Genomic DNA, 23,038 nt, shown 5'->3' on the forward strand with positions numbered 1-23,038 from the left:
CAGTTTATCGGGTCCCATAAACGGAAATACTGGATGTCTCTTTTGCAGATGTTTCACGTGTGATCTTTGTCTATGATCACCTTCAACAATTTTCTTCAGAGCTTTTTTCAACAATCGCCTCCCCACTTTTGATCTTAATATCTTCTTGGTTTGTCCCAAAGGTTAGTAGTTGACGCTCTCCTTCATTCAATTTTACATGTTTTAAGGAAACCACTTTGAAAAAACAGCAACAGCATCAGTTTCTAGCCGTTCTAGAACTTTATCTAATTGACAGTCAGCTGCAAAAATTGTTGCATCATCAGCAAAGTTGCATCTTGCATTATCCGTTTCCGTCAAAAATAAATCATTGATATAAATATAAACTAGAAGAGGTCCAAGGACTAATCCTTGTAGTACACCTGCAATAGTTGCTCACCAAGTGTCTCCCAACTGACTTGCTGATGTCTATGGCATGCTTTTCTGAGGGAGTAATGTTTCCTCTATTGTAACTGTAATTGTAACTTCTGTCAGGGAATAGAAAATTAATTTGCGCAATGTTCCATATCTCTCTTAGTTTTTTTAGCGAATCAAAATGTTTTTTTTTTCTGAAGATTTCAGATCGAAAAGTATGAAATAAATATATAAATATCATTTTGCAAGCACAAATTTCACTTATATAGTCAATATTGATATATGCACATTACAAACTTAGAGGTCTGTGTAAACTTACAAAGAAATTGTGTAAAGATTTGAGGTGGGGACAGCAATTTAAAGGGAGCATTCCTTGAGAACTGTCTCTCTTTATTTTTTTTGCTCAAACTGGGCATGTGTAGAATGATAAAATAAATTACCTGTTATCATTTTTTTGATTTATTAATTATTTTATGATTATCGTAGCCTCTGCCTAATTGATTTTAAAAGCCTCTAATATTGCCCTTTGGGTGACAGACAGTAGATGACTTAAATGATAGTTTTTATAGTTTTTCTTACTTTCTTACTTACGTTTTCTTACGTATAAATTTACACAAGGATATAAAAGAACGTCCAATTGAATTGTAATATACATGAAAGGGAATCAGGGTTTCTGTTCCGGAAAAGTTTGTTTTCATGCCGAGAACACCGTGAAGTCGCAATTGCTTTGTATTTTTCGCAATATAAGCGCCATTTACCATTATCTGCTTGAATTATTGATCACTTGTCTTTTTTTATATTTCTTAGCAATATTACTATACTTTGATTAAACACTGTATTGAGAAATCGTGTCAACTTGCTATGTGGCACTAAAAGCGTTTGGATGTTGACAATCAGTGGCGTAGCGTGAGCGCAGAACTTAGGCATGCGGTAACATAAAATATACGGCTATGTTGAATAAATGTAATGGTAATTTCACTTTCTAAAAAATACAAGCGGTAATTAATGATAATCGTGATAGCAAATTTTGATTTTGAAAGTAACAAATCATTTGTACTCTAATTCTAATCAATCAAGGTGTCTATTCTTTGCATCAGAGGCCCCGATAGAGGCTGGAAAGTGAAGGGGGGGGGGCAAGGGAAAAATTATCACCCATGCGAAAGTTTTTGAAAAAAGCTCAATTGTTTAGCAAGAATTTTCAGAATAACTCCTAGTGCTAAAACTGCTTCGCAAAAGATTTTATTCTTATTCGTATTCCTCAAGAAAAGGCATCACCTAATGCCCACCTAATGTAAGAATTTTTTATGCTATAATGAAGCTGGGGATTCCCGCAAGAAGGAGCTCTCCACATTGCGAAATTGTTAACACACTGCAGAGCCTAGTGTAAGCGAACAGGAGCAACAGTTTCTGCTCATTTTTTACTCTCATAGTTAGCGAAGATGAAAATAGTGAGCTGTGAGAGTTGTTAGAATTGAAGATGCTTCCATGTGTAAAGTTTCAGAAAGTTAGTCCCGGCAAATCATCATGTATTTGGCAAGGCTTGCGCTCAGGTCTACCGCATGCCCTGGTCCGTAAATTCTGACTATACTGGCAAGCCTTTTGACTTGAATTACGGAATGCGGATCATGACAAATAGACTCCGACCCCACTTTGACGAAACTTTTTCTCTTTTCAACAGTCACAAAGTAAAGAAAGGAAAATAATTGGATTTGAAATGATGTATCACGCAAAGAATATTCGCAAAAAGCAGCTTATAGGTAGAAAAATGTTGTGGATTATCAAATATTTCGGAAGGCTTGCGCTCAGGCCGACCGCAAGCTCCAGTCCGGAAAATTCTGACTTCTCTCAGAAGCTTCTCTCGAGTTGCACTGAAGCTGCACTGGAGCATCACATGTTTCTCTTATTTTGGACAGGCAAAAAGAGTGATGTGGAGGGGCTTCAGTTTTTCAGATTTTTCGAATTTCATAATTTTTAGCGATCTGTTTACTTGGAAAAATAGCCAATTGGGGCCAATTGGCCTGTTGGCGCTAGAGTTCACCGCATGCTGCTCATGACAAGAAAGAGAAGCCGTTTATTGCGGAAATTGTTATGCATTGAAAGTGTTGCAAGAAGTTTAGAATTTGTCTATAAATTTTTACGCTTGCGCCGCAAGCGTAGCATACATAGACGCTACGCCACTGTTGACAATATCACATTCGTTTCATCGTGTATATCATGCAAAGTTAGGATCAAACGTTTCTCAGCACACAAAGTTTTCGTAAGATTCAATTTGACGTCCTTACGAAAGTTTGATCAATATGACGTATAATCTCGATTTAATAAAACCGAATGAAGATAAAAGTTTAATTCAGATTGTGATTGATGAAAGAGGAGAACAGTCGATATTAAGAAGAGATACAAAATAGCTAAAGCTTTTTGTATAAAACACGTGAATATGGGTAATTTGTTATCGTGGTGCATTTCTGAGAATTCGTGCAAAGAAGCTACGGGTACCACTAGAGGAAATTCAGAAAGAGGTGTATTAGTACCACCATTGCAAACAGGCGATAAGTTACCAGAAAAGAAGGAAATTGCAAGGAGTAAAATTCTTTTGACAGGAAAAGCTTTTGCTAGAAGCAGACATCGCAAAACATTGGCCGATATATGTATTAAAAAGAAGAACAATGCACATTTTGTGCCTCCGCATCAAAGAGAGCAAGCTATGGGAAGAAAATGGAGTGTGGGACGAGAATCTAACACTAGCGAATTTGAAGAGATTCGGTCAACAGAAGAAGACTCAAAGGTAAACCATCTACTATTTAATCTTTTTTTGCTTTAAAATACTTCAATCGCATAAAATGAAATCAGCTGATTACGTTGAGATAAGTGCTCACTGTCCTGTTTACACGATGCATTGTCTAATTTCACTTTTTAGATCGGTCACAAAGACAACAGATGCATTTCAGCGGAGAAGGAGGTGATTCAAGTGGGAACGGCTTCAAGCCACCATAAATCAGCAGAGTTAAAGCTTAATGAAGAATGTAGTAAGCAGAGCACGAGTGAAGATTTTCTCTCGCAAGCAAAGTGGAAAAATGAGCCGTGCTCTGCATCTTCCGTTAGCTTCGATATAGGTGCTGACATTAGTAAAACTAAAGAGAAAAAAAGATTTCTTTACTCAAAAGTACCTACTGGAACACAGAAATATCAAACCGTGAGACACGAGAATGGGAGAAGAGAGAGGAGTGACGCCTGGCTTCACAATTTGAAATGCAAAACCACTATTCTAGGACTGCCTAAATATGGAGACGATATCCCAAGGGAAAAAAGCAGGAACCAACACCTCAAGCCAATCGAAGCTTATAGTAGACACTTGGTAAAAGGTTTTGAGCAACAAAAATGTTCGAGTTCAAGTGTTTCATCTACTTTACGTCAACCATTGGTGAATCAATATCTAGTAAGTGCCAGAGACAAGTCCGTGTTGCTAAACCACAGATCAGCTGATACTTGGAAGCATATGCCGAATATTGCAAGCAACTGGGAACACTGGGTATCAAAAGAAGTACCTCCCGATGGTAATTTTAGTTCCATCACGGCAACTTTTGGTGACAGATCGAGGTTGGTCTCCTGATTTTCTTTCTTCTAAGAGATGGGGGAGGGGGGGGGGTACTCTAGACAAGTTTGCAAACTTTAATGTAGTTTGCCACCATGGTCTTTGAGGCTACATTTTTTTTCAGTGAAAAAGATACAACCCCCCTGGCTCCTGGTGCCTGCTGATACCTTTGGAATATCAGATGTATGGCAAAATACGACTTAAAATGTTTTGCTTACTTGCATTTGATTTGACTCCCCACTTGCTTCCTGTACGAATCCTGTAAAATGCAAATATCTCAAATAAATATATTGTTCTTGAGTGGATCTGTTTTTATTTTTTAGTGACGAAAATTTCCCGAGACGAAAAACTAATGTCAAAGACACCGAGGACGAAGCGAACTCCCTTCTTCCAAACAATGTATTTTTGCTTTCTGAGAATGACCTTGAGCATGTGGTATATGACCAGGACGAGGAATCAAGTGACGAATGGTATGACGAGAGTAGCTTCATAGAAGGTCACTCAACTGAGTCATTGACCGAAACTACTGACAAAACAAAAAATATAAGACGTATCATTGTTAAACCAGCTGTAGATGACTCTTGTAATTTCAGTGCTGGAATGTTTAGATGCCGCCATGGAAGAGGAAAACGGTCATGTACACTGTGTAACAGACCAGTTGGAAGATGTGGCAGGGAATACAAAGAGAAACAGGATAACTATGAAAGAAAGAGAGGCCCTAGAACTGCAACAGTCTCAGCAGGTATCCTTCATTGGGTGAATGCAGAGAGATAGTGTGATTCTAGGAATCAATCTTGTTATCGTTCTTTGTAGTTGCAATTAACTACTTCAAGATAAACACTGAAGTTCAAGCACTAACTGAGAAGGCAACAAGAAAGTAAAGGAAGCGGATACAAGCGAAGCTATTTACTTATATGCATCCCCGCTACAAAAGTGAACTGTAATGAAAATGCAATACACTACAAGGATCATTTCTAAATGAAAAAAGCCAAAGAGAGCATATTCATCAACATAACAGAAAACTGCGTCATAAGGACTAGAATGAAAATGCAATACTCTTACAAGATTAACTGTGCGTAATTTTATCTTAGAAAGTCTTGTATACAAAAAGGTTAAGATCAATTTAATAACAAACAGTATCGTGTTAAGTAGTAACAGAAACAATAAAAAAGTAGTAAAAACATTATTTTTTATCTGTTTATAACAATTTTCCCTTTCTCTTTGCAACCATCTTTAATATTTAAGCAACTTCTCAAAGCAAAATTTCGATGATTAGAGGTGCTGTAAAAATCGGCCCGAAATTGAATGAACGTTTGTCATACTTCAATGCCAACATTTTCCGGTGCAGGATGGGTTTGTTGAAAAATGTGATATCTCAGAAGCTGCTTTGCCAAATTCCTCTCTAGGGAAAGCCGCAAAGGTAAAGATTGAGGTACTTGACAAATAAAAAGAAAGAGGGACAAAATGTAACATTGATTTGTATCTTATCTCATCAATGTTTGCTGTTATTTCAGATAATGAAATTACTCCTAGTTGCACTCTTTATGTATTTTTATTATTTTTTTTATTCATACATATTATTTATATATATATACTATACTATACTATGCTATGCATATACACTTTGTTATATAGTTCCTATTCAAAAGTTCATGTCACGCTTAAAACCTCTCAGGGTGACGACATTGCTGTCCATTTGTCCTTACGGCACTATGTAACCGACCAGTGGGACAAATGAACAATGGGCCTACCTCGTACACATGATGAGCAGAGTGAGGCTGTTTCATCATCCTCAACTCTTTTGCGAGGGCCTAAACTTCTGCTCGGGGCGACCATGTGCAGCCTAAAATAGTAATCAAAGTGTGTAGCGGTAAGGTTGAAAGGAATTTGTTGTAGTACAAATCATCAGAATGGCATGTTTGACAAGGTTCTGTGTATTTGATCTACAGAGACGTTTTGGCGTCGGCACAAAAAAGGCCAGAAAGCTGGTCAGGCTACAACGGGCGTTGTGTGGCGTCGCATCTGCAAGGCCAAAATATGGTAATCAAACAATTTCATCAGGAAATAATAAAGGTAACAATCGTGCACAATATCAATGTTAGAAAATTTTAATTTAATTAAGTTTTGCAAAACCATCGTCTGTTATAAGAAGGGGGTAGCAACTCATTAAGTTTTGACCGACCACCACCACCACCCTTATTTCCCCGTCCGCTCTGTCAGTTTTCAATGTCGCCTAGCTGTGAAAATTCCCTGCCCCCTTATAATCACGAACAAAGCCATATATTCGTTTTTGGGTTAATCGGTGAAGAGCTGGAGTTTTGGAAGAGTGAGAAAACCTTTTATCACAAACTTTTAATCTAGAATATATAGAGGACAGCTGTCAATTGCAACAGTTATATATTTTAGTAAAATTTAAGGGATTGTCTTATCTACAAGAATTTCAAAGGTAAAATGTTTGAGGTACAGAATCTGCACAATTGTATCCACTAGTGGAGCAACGATTCATTACATGGCAGCAGATGTGAAAACACAAGTTCAGAGGTGATCAGGAATCTGTTTGCCCCAGCTGTTGAAAAGGTTTTTATAGTTGAATAATGCAAAATTTACCCTTTAATTTTGCTGGGGTTGCTGAAATCTAGGTGAAAAATTGAACTATCATCAATATCATCCAGAGAATAGATCATCTGCTTCATGAAAGGATGGACAAATTTTTCACAGCAGTATATAATTTTGGTTTCATGATTGGAAGTTAAATGAAATGCAAGGAAGGGAAAAACAACAATGAAAATGGCCAGTGACATAGTTTAATGATGACCAGTGATAGATTGTAATGAAAATCTAGATTTATTTACGAAAAAAATCAAAATTAAGGGGCTCCAATTTTGGAAAACAATTTAATAGTTAACAGCAGAGGTGCATACATTGCACACAGATCTGGAAAGAGACTAGGGAATGGAAATGCCGATATCAAAAGTTCATTGAAAGCCATCTCAAAGTAAATTAAAATATACTAAACTATGATAAAAGTAGCAACTGAAATAAAAAACGAAGGGGTTGCATCAAGGTAGGATTCAAAACTGTTATTGATAGCAATAAGGCAACTTCCAGTTAAGTCCCTTGTTGCAAATACTAACAAAGTTTTGATGTTGTATATGATAGCAGGTGGACAAAAAGGAAACAGAAAAATGGAATAATGTTAAGGTCTAACCAAGGAACAATGAAATATTCAGAAAAATGAAATCATCATAGGAGTCCCAGGTTATAACTTTAAACCTGTTGAGTGAGAGATTAAAAGGAATTAAAATGGCAAAGAAGATAGCAGGGTTGCTGAAAAATGCTATGTATCTTTTATTTTATGCTGATCTTCAGAAATGTTCTTGAAATTTATAGAGACTTGTTGTCACTGAGCCTCAAGAACAACTACCTTACTTACAAACAGTAGGAGATATGAAGATGAATAAACATTTCTCTTGTTGTCACTGAGCCTCAAGAACAACTACCTTACTTACAAACAGTAGGAGATATGAAGATAAATTATCACATCTCTTAAGTTGGATCAGAGTCTTTTTAAAATCCTGGTCACCTGTTTCAGAATTTTAATGTTTTGGAAAGGGATGACCATTATGAGCCCATTTTTGGCACTGTTATTCTTTCATGTAAGCTAATAAAAGAAAAATGAAAATTATGTTTTTATAGATTTCTGAACTTGCAAAATTCAGTCTTGAAATACTTGTTGATCTGACTAATACATATCAACTTGTTACCATATCAACTTTTTTTGAGATAAAGACAGTTATGAGGAATTGATTTTTATGTTTTGATAATTATTTTTATTTGAAAGCCTTTAAATTCTTCCACAGGTGTATTTTTGAGTTCACGGTTTCTCCTTCAAAAGATTTATCCTCTGAACCAAATATTGGCCTCTTCATTCCAAACTTCAGGTAACAGCTGGTTTTTTGTCAGTTTTGGTGTACTATGCCATCCATGTTTTTTAATACACATTTTATGGAATCAATATGTTGTCACTGGAACTACTTGAATTAATCAATGAAAGTCCAAGTGATAATTTCAGAGGTTTGCATTTTCAAGATGATACTGCCATATAGTTTATTTTGTGAGTTTATTTCTAAGTTTTAATTATGATAACTTTTGTTTAATTCATAATCTAAGTAAAAACTTTATCAAGGCTAGAATAGCTGATTTTGAATAGAATGATCAAAGCAAAGATGCTCAATGTCAAAATATCACATTATAACAAGGAAATAATATATTTCTTACTACACTGCCTGGTAACCACAATACTACTGGGGAAATAGTGATTGTCGTTTAGAATTAGGTTGTTGCAAAATATTTTGTTTTTAAAAAAATGCCAAAAGTTTCTTGAGGTTGGTTGCAAATAAAGTGATGAAAAGACTGTGTACTTTTCGACTAGAATGAAATTAATGACATTTTGTATTTTTATGTTGAAGCTGTCAATAGTAAAAAAAGTTACTATGATGTTCTTGGAGTACCAAAAAATGCAACACAAAAAGATATAAAGGCTGCTTACTATGAGGTAATTTAACATTTCTTAGAAATTTTAATTCATAGAATGCTGTATTGAATTTGCTTTATCTAATAAACTCAGATTATAGGTTCAGTGTCACATTCTTTCTTTCTTTCTTTCTTTCTTTATTTCTTTCTTTCTTTCTTTCTTTCTTTCTTTCTTTCTTTCTTTCTTTCTTTCTTTCTTTCTTTCTTTCTTTCTTTCTTTCTTTCTTTCTTTCTTTCTTCTTAAAAGCTACATTTATCCAGTACTCTTCAGGTTTTGGATTACAATTAAAGTGAGACTGAGTGTGGTACCAAGCTGCTTTATATCCTCACCCTTAATATACCATGTTCCCATTAAAGGTTGTCAGTTCTGTTGAATAAAACCACATTGCCAAATGTTACTTCTATAATGGTGACTTTGCATGTGAGGCACATAGGTTCCTATTCAATCTATGCATCCACCACTATTTAAGCCAATCGCTATTTCAACCCTTGATTTTTCTTTTAGCTTGCGAAGAAATATCACCCAGATACAAACAAAGGCAAAGAAGCAGAATCAAAGTTCCAAGAAATTCAGCAAGCATATGAGGTGAATTAGGCTATTTTAAGTCCAAGTTATTTGCTAATTCTGTTTAAATGTTGTTTTGTCAGTCGCATTACTTGCGGGTTCATCCAATGTCTGTGTACTTGTAGATTTTAAGTGATGACCAAAAAAGAGCTACATATGACCAATTTGGAACAGCAGATCCTGGTGCTGGTAAGTTTTGTCATTTTCTTGTTTTCTCTTAACGATCTCATTAGTAAAAGTTGTCTTATATTTGCTTTATAGTTGCTTTATGAAGCTCACAAATAATCACATTTCTAGAGTTGCTGCATCTGCATTTACCCCCTGCCATCCAAAAAAAGATTTTATCACTTTTGGTATAAAGCTGTCAATGACCTTCTTAACAAAATCTTAATTCTGTCAGGGGTTTTTCTAAATTGCAAATGTGGGTTAGTAATTGGAAAGGGTAGTTGATAAACACTTCTATGTCATTGTGCTTTCCTACTCAGAAGCTTTAGCCTCCTTGAGCTTTATCATGTTTGGATCACCCAAAACTTAAGCAAACATAATAGTATTATTTCTTTGTCAAAGGAGATGATAGAACATACTGAAACATATAAAGGTCTTCCTTCTACCTGTATTGCTTGATTGTAAAAAAATCAATCGTAAATACTCTATTAAGCCCCAGGGGGGGGGGGGCTTACTAAGCTTATTTATTCTTTCAGTCATAGATTGCCGGCTTAAAAGAGAATGGGGCTTGTTAGAGAGGGGCCTTATCAATAATTCAAAGTAAAAAGTTTTTTTGTTATAAAAATGTCATAAAAATGTTCTCAAAAACCTTGTTAGCAGCTTCGGAAGTTTATAAAAATTAATCAGTTATTATGTCCTCATCTTTATCAGCATTACCAGGATCAATTGATAATCCGGGGACATCGTCTGAACTAATTACGTCCCCTGGGATTTCCTCAAAAGCAACAGCATCAGTATATCCTCTAGACTTCTAAGGCGCACAAGGAAATCTTTATATGGGCTGTATTTAATGCACATAATCTTATCATCATCACACCCGTCCAGAGACCCACTCTTTGCGTATGTTTTCTTTGTTTGACATCAGAAGCTAAGGAGGGTCTTGATAGACAGGGGCTTATTTTAAATTTTTGCTTGAAACGAGGGGCTTTACAGAGAAGGAGGATTAAAAGAGAATGGGGCTAAATAGAGCTTTTACGGTATGCCATGAATTCAGGCTAGTTTATGATAGAGAAACAAAAAATTTGAGAATGAAATTGTTATTTACTTGGAAAACTGGTATAGATTTATCTCATTGCGTTTGGTCTTACTAACTCTTGTTGAAGGACATGGAGTTTCTGGCACATAGATGATTACGTATTAAAAGAGGTCTTACAAGAGGTTCTCGTTCACCTCTTTCATTGTGTTGAAGATAATAAAACCACAGCTTCTGGAATTGGCATCGCATTAGCAGATGATAATACTTGGGAAAATAAAACGTGCTCACTAGGTTCTTTGTGATATTTGATGTAGGTTTTTGGAGTATAAAGACTTTAAAGAGTACAGCTACCTCATTTGAAGTAGTCGATTGTTATTGGTAATTAAAGCAGTTACTGATTGCCAAATATATCTGATATTTCGAAAATATTGTTATCTTTTATCAATATCTGCAAGCCACATAGTATATGTATTTAACATTAGAAAAAATGGCTACTTTGAATTTCCTGTTTTTAAGGTGGATTTGGAGGCCAAGATCCTTTCGGAGGACAGAATCCATTTGGAGGTCAAAGTCCTTTCGGTAACATGAATGCAGATGATATATTTAAAAGTTTTTTTGGTCAGTTTGGTCAAGGTGGAGCTGGCGGGTTTGGTTTTGAAAACGCCCGCGCTACACAGGTAGGTGTTTTTTCTGTATTGCTTACCGGATTAAAAAGCGGAGAATGAGAGAATAGCCACAGTAAGCTTCTTACGAGTGAACTTACTTAAAACACAGTCTTGCTGAAGAATCAATTCTTTTATTTGTTAGAGGGTCTCGTACAGTTATTCTTTAATAAAGATCTATATCAGCTTGATTCTACAAAGTTATCTTCCATCGAAATATATTGGAGTTCGGACATACATCCAAAATTTCCTATCCATTCTCAAATACCGCACAGAAGGACAGTATCAAACGAATTAAGCATTAAATGGTAATATCAAACCAACAAACAAAGAAACAAACAAACAACGAACGGTGAGCAGATTTCAAGAGAATAACAACCAACAAGCTACACGATCATTCCTCAATAGCACTCTGGGAAAATGTAACAATCGAATAGCAAACAATATATCCCTTTTATATGTAATTCTCACTGATCCCTTAATGTTGTGTTTCTATCTTGTTCTATCTTCACATTAACCATGACATTTTTGTATAATATTTTGTTAGCGCAATGATGATATTTTTCCATCGTTAAAAAAGAAGACCAAAGAAAGTCTTAAGCATCTTGTATTAATATATTACTGAGCAGAAACTCCACGCATCCTCCAGTCAATAATTTTCATGTCCTTTTCGGTTGATGAAAGCCTTCAAAACAACTTTGATTCCCTGGCTTTATCTCTTCACAAGAACATCCATAAGTTCCATGAGAGAGACCCTTTGCTTTTCCAAATAACAGTTAAAATTTTTTTGTTCAAAACACAGGGTAACCTCGAGCAACTTCCCAAATTTATTTAATCTCTTTAATTTTTTTGTTGCTTATTTCTCGAATGATTTTTTCTTCCTGCAGAACTACGTGCTGAATTTATCTTTTGCCGAAGCAGTCAACGGGGTAAATAAAGACGTTAAAATAAGAATGGAGACAACCTGCTCACGGTGCAATGGCAAGCGTGCTGAGCCTGGCTCTACCTATGTTAAATGTCAACAATGCAATGGTACCGGGGAGGTATGCTCGGTTTATCTCAATTTGTATCATGAATCCATGACAGAGCATTTCTTTTGTTAGAAAATAACGTTTTTAATGTGGTACCTTAAAAAACCGAAGGGGCCTTAGCGATCAGAACTTTTCGTACTTGCTTGATGAGCATCCAATCTCTGATTCGATAACAATGTCGTGTAATTTATTTATTAAAGTTGTTTTATTATTTGGTAATTTCCATGACAGGAGAAGCTCTCAACTGGATTTTTTCACATGCGAACGACTTGTCGAAAATGTGGTGGACACGGTCACGTGATTAAAAATCCTTGTACCAAATGCAAAGGAGCTGGAACAGTGATGGAAACGAGAACCATAACCGTCCCAGTGCCAGCAGGTTTGTGTTTGAAATGAAGTGACCAAACTTTACTGAATGCGCCGTTCAGTATACTCAGTAATTCTGAAAAGAAGATACTACTGGTTAAAATAGTCAACTGCCAGTGCACTGTTCATTTTCTTCTCGTCGTGCAGACTGGCAAAGGCACACAAAACCCAATCTTTAACAGCAAAATTGTTTGTCACCGAACAAAGCATCCATTTGAAATACTAACGAAAATACAGTTTATGAATCAACATGTACATGTTCATTATAATGTCATAATGTTTTCCATCTAAAGAAACTTCGAATAAGTGATTCGCCATTGACATACACTTCTCCCTAGTTTTCTTAGATCAACAAAAGTATAATTTATCATAAAGTACCAACTAACTATTCTTAAAATAAATAATACCTGTTGATATAATATATTTTTGATTACCAATAGTGTCCTATCTTTACTTAGTTTTATTCTTAGGTAAAGTTTTGATCCATTTTCCAAATTTTTTCTTATCCTCCTATTTTTATATAATTTGGATTTGATCCGTATATTCCAGAAAACTTTATTGCATGTGAAAGAATTATTATCTTTTTTCTGCTTTACACCCTCACTTAGTCACCTTTTGTAATATCGTTTCGTTACAGGCGTTGAAGATGGTTTGGTAATCAAAGTTCCTACAACGAATGGAGATTTATACGTCACTTTTAAAGTAAGACATTTCTCACTGTGTTATTTGATAATTATTGTGCATTGCTTCTTTGCTATGTTTGCTATGTCGTAGCTTTGGCTGATCATGTTCTACGGTTAGAAATATTTTTAATTCCTTTGATGAACAAACATTGCCAGATCTCTCTCAAATGATGGATATTTGATAGTTTCATTAGCTCCATTCTCCGCTTTATTTTATTCAACGACATTAGTTGCTTCCATTCCTGTTTCGCTTTGTTTATCACATGGAATAGACAACATTTCTTGTCTTTTCCAAACTAAATGTACTAGATTGCATGCAGAACAATATGATGCTATAATAACGATCAATGTAAGTAAATTGTACCAGGAAAATTTTTTTAAATAAATAAATAACGACGTTTCGAGCATTGCCCGTTATCAAGTAAAATAGAAAAACGATGATAGAACTAAAAAACGTTAAAGGAATATGGAATTTGACAAATGGAATAATATGACGGATATAAGAGCATAGAAAAGAAATATATGGAATGCTCGAAACGTCGTTATTTATTTATTTATTTAAAAAAAAATTTCCTGTTACAATTTACTTACATTGATCGTTATTATTCGAAACTAACACCACTTTAACCAAATAAAGATATGTACTCATTAAAACTTATTTCCTTCTTGCAAGGTATCGTTGCAATAAATAGCAACTAGGAGGTAAAATAACGTGGAAATTCAAATTCAATGAATTTTTGTTTGAGGCTCATTTCTGCTTTGCAGGTAACACCTAGTAAAATTTTCGAACGAGATGGTTCAGATGTCCACTCAACAATTTCAGTCAACTTTGCGCAGGTAACAAGTTGTTACGTAGCTTTTGGCACTGTAAACACCAGAACAAACGTCTGCGGTTAACTAAGCAAACTTCACGGTCTATACTCCTTATTATTTCAATCAACCATCCGCCCCCCTCCGATATAATGTTTTTTTTAGGTGTCTATTTGGTTTTTGTAAATTGTATTTTGTTCAAAATCAAGTTTGGTTTTGCTAAGCTTAAACTAATAAAGACCAATATTGAAACTTCCAAGCAGTTCTTAAGCTTGTATTATTCAACTATTTAAACGTACGCCTTTCTTTTTCATGTGCGCACATTTGCGTATGATTACAGAAAATTACAGAAAGTTTCCCTTATAAAGATTATTTTGTATTCTTTTTTATGCATTTATAAAAATTATCTTCACAAGGTAACGTTTCGACAGGTTGAATTTTGTGAAAATTTAAATGTTTTTTTGTTAAAAGCATTTTTCATATACTATCATTATTTATAATGCCTTATTTTTAGATATTGGCACTTTTGTAAAACAAAATTTATGAGCATTTAAACCTTATTGTTTGAAGCTAATACTGGATCATGGGCACTTTCCATTTTATCTTGTCAAATAGATTCTGTGAACCCTGTTGCTATAACTGTGTTTTCTGTAGGCCATTCTAGGCGGAACCATGAAGATCCCTGGACTTCAAGGTGACATGGAAATCAAGGTAATATAACATACCTTTCTTTTTAGCTATACAGCATTAGTGATGCTATAACTATTATTTTTTCTTTACCACCTCTTTCCCCTTAATCAATTATTCCTTTGAGTATTTTTATTGCAACATAAGTCCAACCCTCCAACACAAGGGCAATAATAACACAAAAGTTTGGAAGTCGATTTAGTTTTGTATGTTCATCACCCCAGTCTTTTTTTGCTACTAAGAAAACCTTTGACAATGCTGCCCTACTCATATAGAAAGGCGATTGGTCTGGACTGTTGTAGAATTTTACATAGCTTCCAAGTCATAAATCTAAACATCTATCTTCCATAACAATTTAAAGCTGTTCAGATATAAAAAAGCAATCAAAAGCTAAGGGTGTTGTTTTAAATTGTTTGAAAACCTTTTTCTACCAGCGGAGCTGATTATGATCATGAACCTTACTGATCTGATGTTATGCTGTTGAAATCAGCTTTGTAAACTATCAAAACACAAAACACCATCTATTACGAATCGTACTTGACAAAGATGACTTTGATATGACTCTTTTTTCAGAAACTCTGAAATATGGATTAAAGTTGCAACTATTCTTAAGGAAAATCAATAAAATATGGATAGCTAATCCAACATATTATTGAAACTTGAATCGCACATTTACTTTCACTTAAGCAGAACTGTCCTCCAAATAGAGGTTCGCCTCTGTAAAGGGCCGTTTTCAACTATGAGTATCTTTTTCAGCTGCCAAAAGGAACTCAATCTCATCAAAAAATAAAACTGGTTGGTAAAGGTATACCGCGTTTAAATGGCTACGGAAGAGGTGATCATTACATTCATGTCAAGATTTATATACCAAAGTAAGTAAAAATATCATTTTTATTCGAATTTCCTTAAAGGGTTTATGCAAAGACGACATTGTGTATTTGCAAGTGTCAAAAAGTCTAAATAAAGATCAAGCTTATTATCAAATGGCAGAGCAGTATAACACGTAGGATCTAATCTAACAAAACAAACCAAACAAGCAGTATAGTCGAATAATTCAGTTTAATTTACTTTTAAAAAATGACCCATATTCAACTCTTTTACAATAAATGAAATACAGTGACTCTATCAGACTTTCAAATGCGCCATAAGGTGCATCTCTCAGCGGTTAGTTTAGGCTAATTGAAGGTTGCATATCTAACCTTTGAAAAAAATATCGTTGGCATCGTTCTTAACAAGACGGTGTCGACAATGTGAAACAAGTGGATTGCCTAATTCTCAATCGGTCCTTTTCTGTTTACGTAGGTATCTAACCGAAAAGCAAAAGGCACTTATCACAGCTTTTGCTGAACTCGACGATGAGATCAGTGGAACCGTTGATGGAGTTGACCCAAACAGTACGTATAACCATTTTAGCTGATTTCAATTCTAATTCTGTGCGCTGACAAAGCTTGGTAGTTGGTAGTTGCTGGCCGGGCGTAAACGTTTTTTCAAACATTTTACCATCAGGATTTGAGAAAAAATCATGCTATGATCGTTTAAGTATATTTTGATATTCATATTTTATTAAGTTGAAGTCTACCTGGCTATTTGGCGGTCTGCTAACTGTCCCTGGTAAAGTTTTATGTTGCCTTGTGGAAAAAATGCTTTTAACCTGAGTAGTTTGTGGTATGGCGAGTGCATAAAGTTTTTACGGTACGATAACATCAGAAAGTAAAAGATTTGTACGGTTAGGTCATATAAAATGATTTGAAAGATTACCTCTTCTAACATCGTGTATCTTGGAAGTTTGTGGGCTTTAGACTTCAGTGTGAAAATTCAAAGTAGATTTCAAAAGAAAAGGAAAAGCTGCTTACGGAGTGAATAATCTGTTTTCTTTGTAGAACGACCAAAGAGAAAAAGTAAACCATACAATTTTTGGGTCAACCTTATAACAAATGAACACCCATGGCAAGATTACGAAAAAGAGAAAAACAAAGCCTTAAAAACATTATTCAATATTATCCCTGTCTTTTTAATTGGATTATTTTTAGTATTATCGTATGATATATAGTATCAAAAAATTAAACGTTCGTTGTCGTTATGGTCTTGTTGTGACGTGACACTTGTTGTGGTCTTGTTGTGACTGTGACTGTTGTTGTCTCTTTCATTTTCTAATGTATCAGAATGGTATTTACTTTTTGTAGTATTTTATTCTTTCCTTTTTTATCAGTCTTTGAAAAAGTAGAATTTTGAAAGCCTTTTGTGTAATCCACCAGATGTATAAACTGAAATGTTGATTCTTACAGAAATTATATATTTTCAAAAATTTGTATCATTCTTAACGCTGCTCTTTGACTGGCCACGGAATTCTTGTCGTTGTTTGCATTGTTTATAAACTGTCTTAGCGCCTTTTTTGCTTGGCGTGATAGTTGAGGGACACAGAAAATGTTTTAGGGAGGAAATTTAATGTATGGTATCAATTCATAAATAGGAAAAAGCATTGCCGAGAGCCTCTGTGCTTTTTTCGAATTTCGATTAGAGAATTTTCCAGAATTCCTTTTAATTTTAACTGAACAGCTATAAAGCAGGCAAGCACAAAAGAGGTCTTAAATTTTTTCAAGCTAAACTTAAAGCAAATTGTGACAATATACTGATGAAAAAGATGATTTTATGTCCAAATTGTGCCATTTGATTTCAATATGTTTCACTTTAAATTTCAGGGCCTAAAAGCAGTGAAGATGTAGAGTCGAATGAGGGAATATTTGAACGCCTAAAGAAGAAGTTTTGTAGCGAACCGGATGCAGAGAATTCTAAAGAAAAAAGAAATAGACAGAAAAGTAATGGCTAGCTTTATAAAACACATTTTTCTGAATTGAATCATTTTTATTTTTTGAGATGCACCGTCGTACTATAGACTCAGAAAATGGCATTTGCTCATTCAGACACTGAGATGAAATTCGTCCTCAGGCCATGTTTAGCCATGGCGTTTCCCAACACTCTGACAATTTCATGTGCAGAGGAGCTTCTGATCTCAATTCTCGCCAATTGTATGAGAGTTTTTATTACCAGATACCTGTCAATTCTGTGGCAGGGTTTTTCTGTGCTTTTTGTCATAGAGACCATCTTAGGCTGTTGCTTTCAATCATGCTAGCATTATACCATACATTTTGGTGCCGTTGAAGTATTTCAATACACAAGATACGTGCTTAAAGCCAGTCATGTTTCTCTTGATAATCAGCGTCCCAATAGTATGTAAAATTGGCGTTTATCTATCTGGAAAAAAGTTCTAGGCCAATGACTCCCACGTGATTTCCAGATAGTTTATGGTGGTCATGTATTGATTTGACATTGTATTTATGACAGTATTAGGACCTGCAACTGTTAATTGTATGTGTTATGAGATGGTTGAGAAATATAAATGAATGAACCAGTGTCTTTAAATTTCATATGCCGTCTGGAAGTTAACATTGCTGTTTTTGTGTCTTTAAATGTGTTTGATACCTGCCAGTTCTGAACCGATTTGACAAAAGGATTTGAATCAGTTCTTAAACTGCAAAGACTGATTTTGATTAAAAAAGCTCGATAAAGTAATCCCGTTGCTGAAAAAATGCTTAATGAAATGTTACAAAGCAGTGAGGTTGTGAAGCCATGTATTAAATGCAAAACTGGGTACGTTATTATTCAAAAAACAAATTACTGATTTTGAGAAATACCTGAAAGCCAATAGAAATTCTTGAATTTTTCAATAGGATTGCTGATCCGGAATACTTTGAAGTGAATACACTCTGTCACTTAGAAGTGCTGTTTTTCTTCTTGCAAAGTATTTCCACAATTTAGACTGGAAGTTCCTCGAGAATTTTGTTCTAAGTATAATTGAGTTAGAAATTGACAAAGAATTTGCAATTAAAATAGAGAAAATTTTACTTCGCTTGGTGTTCAGATAGATGAAGATGCTCATATCGATAAAATCAGTTTGATGCTCATATCGATAAGATCTGTAAAAAGCTGATCTCATTGCATTTTGTTTTTCTGGGCGATTCATTTCTGGTCTTTACAAAGAAATAATATACTTGTTTAAACTTTTCTATCGTCTTGCATTTGTAATTACCTTATCAATATATTTTAATTGCTTTGAGCTTTGCTTTTGCATGATTAAGAATAAAGTTTTCCTTTACGAGGCCCTATTTTTCACATGCCGTAGAAACTCTATTAAGCCCCACTCTCTTTTAAGCCCCCCTCTTGAGCCCCTGATGTCAAGCAAAAGTGTGCATGGAGTGGGTCTCTTGACGGGTGATTTTCATAACAAAAAAAGCACAAGGGCATTTTTATAACTATTTTACATTGAATTATTAATAAGCCCCCCCCTCTCTAATAAGCCCCTTTAGGACTGACAAAAATAAATAACCATCTGGGGGCTTTATATAGCTTTTACGTTAATGCAGCATTTTTAAGTAGAACCCTACGTACACCCTCTCTTAGCAGAACACAAGGGATTACAGAACCATAAACAAACTTTTAGATTTTCTAAGGAAACATTGCATTTTCCTTTTCGTTAAAATGTTTCAATCCCCTATCCCTAAACTTACGCTCCTATATTTAAGTCTTGCGCTATTCGTTGTACCAAATAACTCTGGGGACAGTATCTGGGTTAAAACTTGTAGGGTATGCTTAAACGCTGGATGTTCTGTCCGTGGGATTCTGAGAATCTTAAAGGAACAAAGCGACATTACGACGAGAATCCACTGTAGTCAAATAGAATGTCAAAACGAATTGAATTGCATAAATAATTATAACAACATACTATAACAGGCGATTCTGCAACCAGGCAGCATTTACTGGAAAACCCAGATTATGCAAAAAACTATAATGGCGACATGTTTCGGATTATTGGTTAAGCCCGATCGTCGTCCCATCTAGCAGTTTTGGAATCTATCTACATAAACATTAAAAAAAATTTGTAGACAGAAGGAGTTCGCTTTAACCTTAGGACTCCATTGGTAACATTTTTAATAGGCAAGCTCCAATAATTGGGCAACCTCAACAGTCATGTGCTCACGTTTCTGATTGGCCTATTTAGATCCACAATTGGGCACATTTCCTAGCGTATTGTTTTGATCTATGTTCTGACGTTTTATACTCTGAAGAGTGACAGACGAAAAGGTTCAGCATTTTCTAAAATGTATGTTTTTTTCAAAGCCATTTTCAAGCACTAATAATTCGCCCCAGCATATAGGGCTTCATCAGAGTATCTGGGTTGCTCACAATTTGTAGCCTAATAAAACGTGTGATACTGTTGTACACCAAATCGAACGATGTTAGTTTTTGAACTTTGACATTTTGAACTCGGACTATTGTAGGCTATAAAATAGATATTTGGCAAACACTTTATTTCCGGATAACTTCACTGTTAATCATCTATGCTTCTTTTGGTTTTAGGTCTTACGTGTTTTCAGCTGATTGGTTGTTATTAATACTTGTAAAATGCTTGTATCTATAAATACACTTTAGTAGTTTTAAGAGGAAGGCTTTTTGGGAGAAGCATCTTGCTGTTTGTTCAAAGTGCTGACGAAAGAAGTCGTTGTCTCTCTGCTCCTCTCTGCCACAAGTCGAGTTGAAAAGGGCCGTGAGTTATTTTATATATACTTAGTTGCACTGTAGTTAAAGTGTAGTATAACAATACAGGCTCGTCGGTACCGGGGGGCTGGGGGGGCTAGAGCCCCCCAATAATTGTCAACCTGTAGTATGTTTCCTTTGTAACAGTGTACGGAATGAGAAGGAATACAATGGGCAGCCCCCCCCCCCTAAACATGAATTTCGTTCGGACGGCACTGTGATAATTATTGACAATGTATGTATGCAAGATAAACTTTGTAACTGACAATTTTATGCTGAAAAGTTTCGCGAGTTCCTTCAAACTTCAAAACGAGACGATCTCGTATTGGAAACATCTGTTCATGCCTTTGATTTGTGCCGACAAAATGGAAGAATGCGGGACCTAAAAGATCTACCTGAAAATGGAAAAGCGCTATAATATGCTTTCACAAGATAAGGTTTTTGATAGTAACATCATTTTGGACTATGAAAACCATGAGTACGAACAGGCTGTACACGATGATTCTACAGGTATGCACAACTGCCCGAGAGCCTCAACAACAATCGACTACGTCGAGCCGTCAAATGGCCTAAACGACAATATGCAGTCTGCTAAGACAACTAAGAAAAGGAAGGATTTTCTTCTGGGGTCGATAAACGTTGCAGGATATCATACAGGAGATAACTGTGCGATTTCGAATTCAGGTAACCTAGCAGTGTCAATTACAAGCTCGAAAATGAACGGCGATGAAACGCAACATCGTTCATCTCTAACTTCTAGTCTCAGCCCATCTGTGGCTCTATGTGGCGACCTTGCTCTAATTAAAAGAACCGAAAATTGCTTGCAAATAGACAATGATGAAAGTAAATCTATGCAGACTTGTCATAACAGTACGGTAGACAGTAACAACGAAAATTCACCAAAAGATTGTCTTGATTTTGAATGTGAAGGTGGCCCAAAATTTCAGGAAAAGCCTGATGAAGGTAAACCTGATACTGAAATTGATTGTGAAGATGGAAGTTGTTTCATAAAAAAGGATACAGAAGCACCTATTGATATTGATGAAGGGATAAAGGATAATAACAAGGTGGCCCTTGATGTCAAGTTCATGGGTAAGGATGGAGAAATTGAGTTGCCTAATGGATCCATTGAAGAAAGGGAACCATTGAATGGTGAGGGAGCACCAGATGATTTGAGTACAGAGGATGACCAAAATCCATCAGTTGGGTCAAATCTTCAGTTTCTGAATACTGGTGATTCTATTGTTGTTCTTACTCAAGATGCAAATAACATTGGTCTCTCTTCAAACTTGGTGAGGCACTGATATCTAAATTTTGTCATTCACAGTGAATTTTTTGCAAAAGGATTCTGTCATTTAGCTCCATTATAGCACTTAATCCAAGTGAAGATTAGGATTCATCTTATACAAATTGTTTTTCAACTACAAGCTTGTTGAGATTATTGTGAATTATTTTTAACTTGGCTACATTTGTTTCTTAAGCCTAGCGCACAGTAGCAATTTTTGTACCAGCGATGGTGATTTTTGTTGCTGGCAGCTAAAATTGCTAGTCTGCAGAGAAAAACATCACAGGATTTTTGTTGACAGCAACAGAAACAAATATCTAGCATGCTAGACTTTTGTTTTTGTCACCAGTGACAAAAAACTGAAATTGCAAGTGTGCGGGGTGCAGAAACAAATTCTTGTTGATCAGCCAATCATAAAGTGTTTTCAAGGAACATGGAAAGTGTTGTTGATTTTTAAGAAAGTTGACAAGATGGAGGTCAAAGAAACATATTCGTTCTCTTGGACAGCGCATAAAGAGGATTTGTCAGTCAATTTGTGGCACAAGATACCCTGCCTGTATGCCATATCTTCTCGTCAATATGACGATAGGACGACAAAAGCTGCTGCCGTGGCTAAACTTTGTGATATTCTTGGTGCCACGGGCGGGTACTACTGCTCTTAATTATTTATAAACTTATTTGAATAAACACGAAAAATATTTCTCTCTCATTGCACTAACAAATTTGCACTTCCACTGATATATCCTTTTAGCAATATGGGTTGCCCATAAAACGAAAAATCTCCTATGGTTTTATTATCTACTAGCAACTAACAGTTAAACAGATAACAGAAAAATTGTGCATAATACCCATATGTTGGGTTCTCTACAGTACATACAAAAGAGAAGAAAATAAAATAAGTAGCTTAATTTAGGCCAAGCTAAATCTACAATTTTGGGCCAAATTTTTTTCCCATTAAATGTGGCCTGGTTAGTTAATCCAAGTATTTTTTATTGGTTTTGTCTAAATTTTCCCAACCCATAATTTTTGAGGATGTCCAGGCACATGCATGGGTTATAAAATATTTGTTTGTTAATTTTTGGCCTTTTTTATTGAGGCTCATTATGAGGTGGAGACCAAAAATCATTGGCCAAGGCAGAAAAGATTGCAAGTGTGCGGGGGAAAACAATTACTCGACAGCGACAAAATTTCCATTGCTGGCAACAAATAAACGCTAGTGTGCGCTAGGCTTTACTCTCTAAAACCAGGCCTTTCATTGACATATTCATTCAATTGCAACATATTGCATGTCTTGTTGATTTCAGACTACATTCAAAAGTAAAATGTAAAACTGTACCATTTTTATCAATTTGAGAAAACTGTTTAGATATGTTATTTAATATTCTTACTTTTGTGAACAGTTTTTTTGCGGTACAGAATTTGAAAATGGCTTTGAAAAAAGCAAACATTTTACGACATACTAAAAGCTTTTTCGTCTGACACTCCTCAGAGCATAAAACGTCAGAATAAGGTTTCGAAAGAACATGATGGAAAATATATACCCAGTTGTGGATAGAAATAGGCCAATCAGAAAAACGCAAGCACAAGACCGGTATAGTTGACCAATCAGTGCCGGGAGCCTAAAGAAAAATTACCAATGGAGTC

At 35.4% G+C, this 23,038-nt stretch overlaps 3 protein-coding genes across 6 annotated transcripts in view; all 3 read left to right on the forward strand.

Annotated features, from left to right (window-relative positions):
* The first annotated feature begins 2,824 nt into the window (after positions 1-2,824).
* LOC148960073 (uncharacterized) lies at positions 2,825-5,257 on the forward strand. Its single transcript, XM_089108882.1, has 3 exons — positions 2,825-3,172; positions 3,305-3,984; positions 4,303-5,257. Exons 1-3 carry the CDS (start codon positions 2,825-2,827, stop codon positions 4,751-4,753), a joined length of 1,479 nt encoding a protein of 492 aa, XP_088965008.1. The 3' UTR covers positions 4,754-5,257.
* A 505-nt stretch (positions 5,258-5,762) lies between these two features.
* On the forward strand, positions 5,763-17,961 carry LOC135685972 (dnaJ homolog subfamily A member 3, mitochondrial). 2 transcript variants are annotated; one of them, XM_065202096.2, is made up of 14 exons: positions 5,763-6,052; positions 7,840-7,920; positions 8,449-8,534; positions 9,018-9,098; positions 9,203-9,266; positions 10,795-10,955; positions 11,828-11,983; positions 12,203-12,350; positions 12,975-13,039; positions 13,786-13,857; positions 14,485-14,541; positions 15,274-15,389; positions 15,820-15,911; positions 16,398-17,120. In XM_065202096.2, exons 1-14 carry the CDS (start codon positions 5,890-5,892, stop codon positions 16,565-16,567), a joined length of 1,512 nt encoding a protein of 503 aa, XP_065058168.2. In that variant the 5' UTR covers positions 5,763-5,889; the 3' UTR covers positions 16,568-17,120. The 2 variants fall into 2 exon arrangements, with proteins under 2 accessions (XP_065058168.2, XP_065058169.2); XM_065202097.2 differs by lacking the exon at positions 16,398-17,120 and adding an exon at positions 17,217-17,961 and having other exon boundaries at positions 5,764-6,052.
* A 141-nt stretch (positions 17,962-18,102) lies between these two features.
* The window catches only part of LOC135685971 (uncharacterized), a 35,767-nt gene continuing 30,831 nt past the window's right edge, over positions 18,103-23,038 (forward strand). For all 3 annotated transcript variants that reach the window (XR_010516045.2, XM_065202094.2, XM_065202093.2), the window contains exon 1: positions 18,103-21,401. Coding sequence is in view for 2 of the 3 variants with exons in the window: in XM_065202094.2 (XP_065058166.2) it covers positions 20,511-21,401 (891 nt within the window). In the remaining variant the exon portion in view is untranslated. The remainder of the gene's footprint in view (positions 21,402-23,038) is intronic.

Source organism: Rhopilema esculentum, chromosome 6 (genome assembly GCF_057945365.1).
Source record: "Rhopilema esculentum isolate cy_ngs chromosome 6, ASM5794536v1, whole genome shotgun sequence".
Taxonomy (NCBI): Eukaryota; Metazoa; Cnidaria; class Scyphozoa; order Rhizostomeae; family Rhizostomatidae; genus Rhopilema; species Rhopilema esculentum.

What these genes read in the sequence shown, in the direction of transcription:
- LOC148960073 (XM_089108882.1), top strand. Translation starts at nt 2,825, where the DNA reads ATGGGTAATTTGTTATCGTGGTGCATTTCTGAGAATTCGTGCAAAGAA. An exon ending in CAACAGAAGAAGACTCAAAG is followed by an intron (nt 3,173 to 3,304) that starts GTAAACCATCTA and finishes TTCACTTTTTAG; the next exon opens with ATCGGTCACAAAGACAACAG. An exon ending in ACTTTTGGTGACAGATCGAG is followed by an intron (nt 3,985 to 4,302) that starts GTTGGTCTCCTG and finishes TTTATTTTTTAG; the next exon opens with TGACGAAAATTTCCCGAGAC.
- LOC135685972 (XM_065202096.2), top strand. Translation starts at nt 5,890, where the DNA reads ATGGCATGTTTGACAAGGTTCTGTGTATTTGATCTACAGAGACGTTTT. An exon ending in AACCGTCCCAGTGCCAGCAG is followed by an intron (nt 12,351 to 12,974) that starts GTTTGTGTTTGA and finishes GTTTCGTTACAG; the next exon opens with GCGTTGAAGATGGTTTGGTA. An exon ending in ATTTATACGTCACTTTTAAA is followed by an intron (nt 13,040 to 13,785) that starts GTAAGACATTTC and finishes TCTGCTTTGCAG; the next exon opens with GTAACACCTAGTAAAATTTT.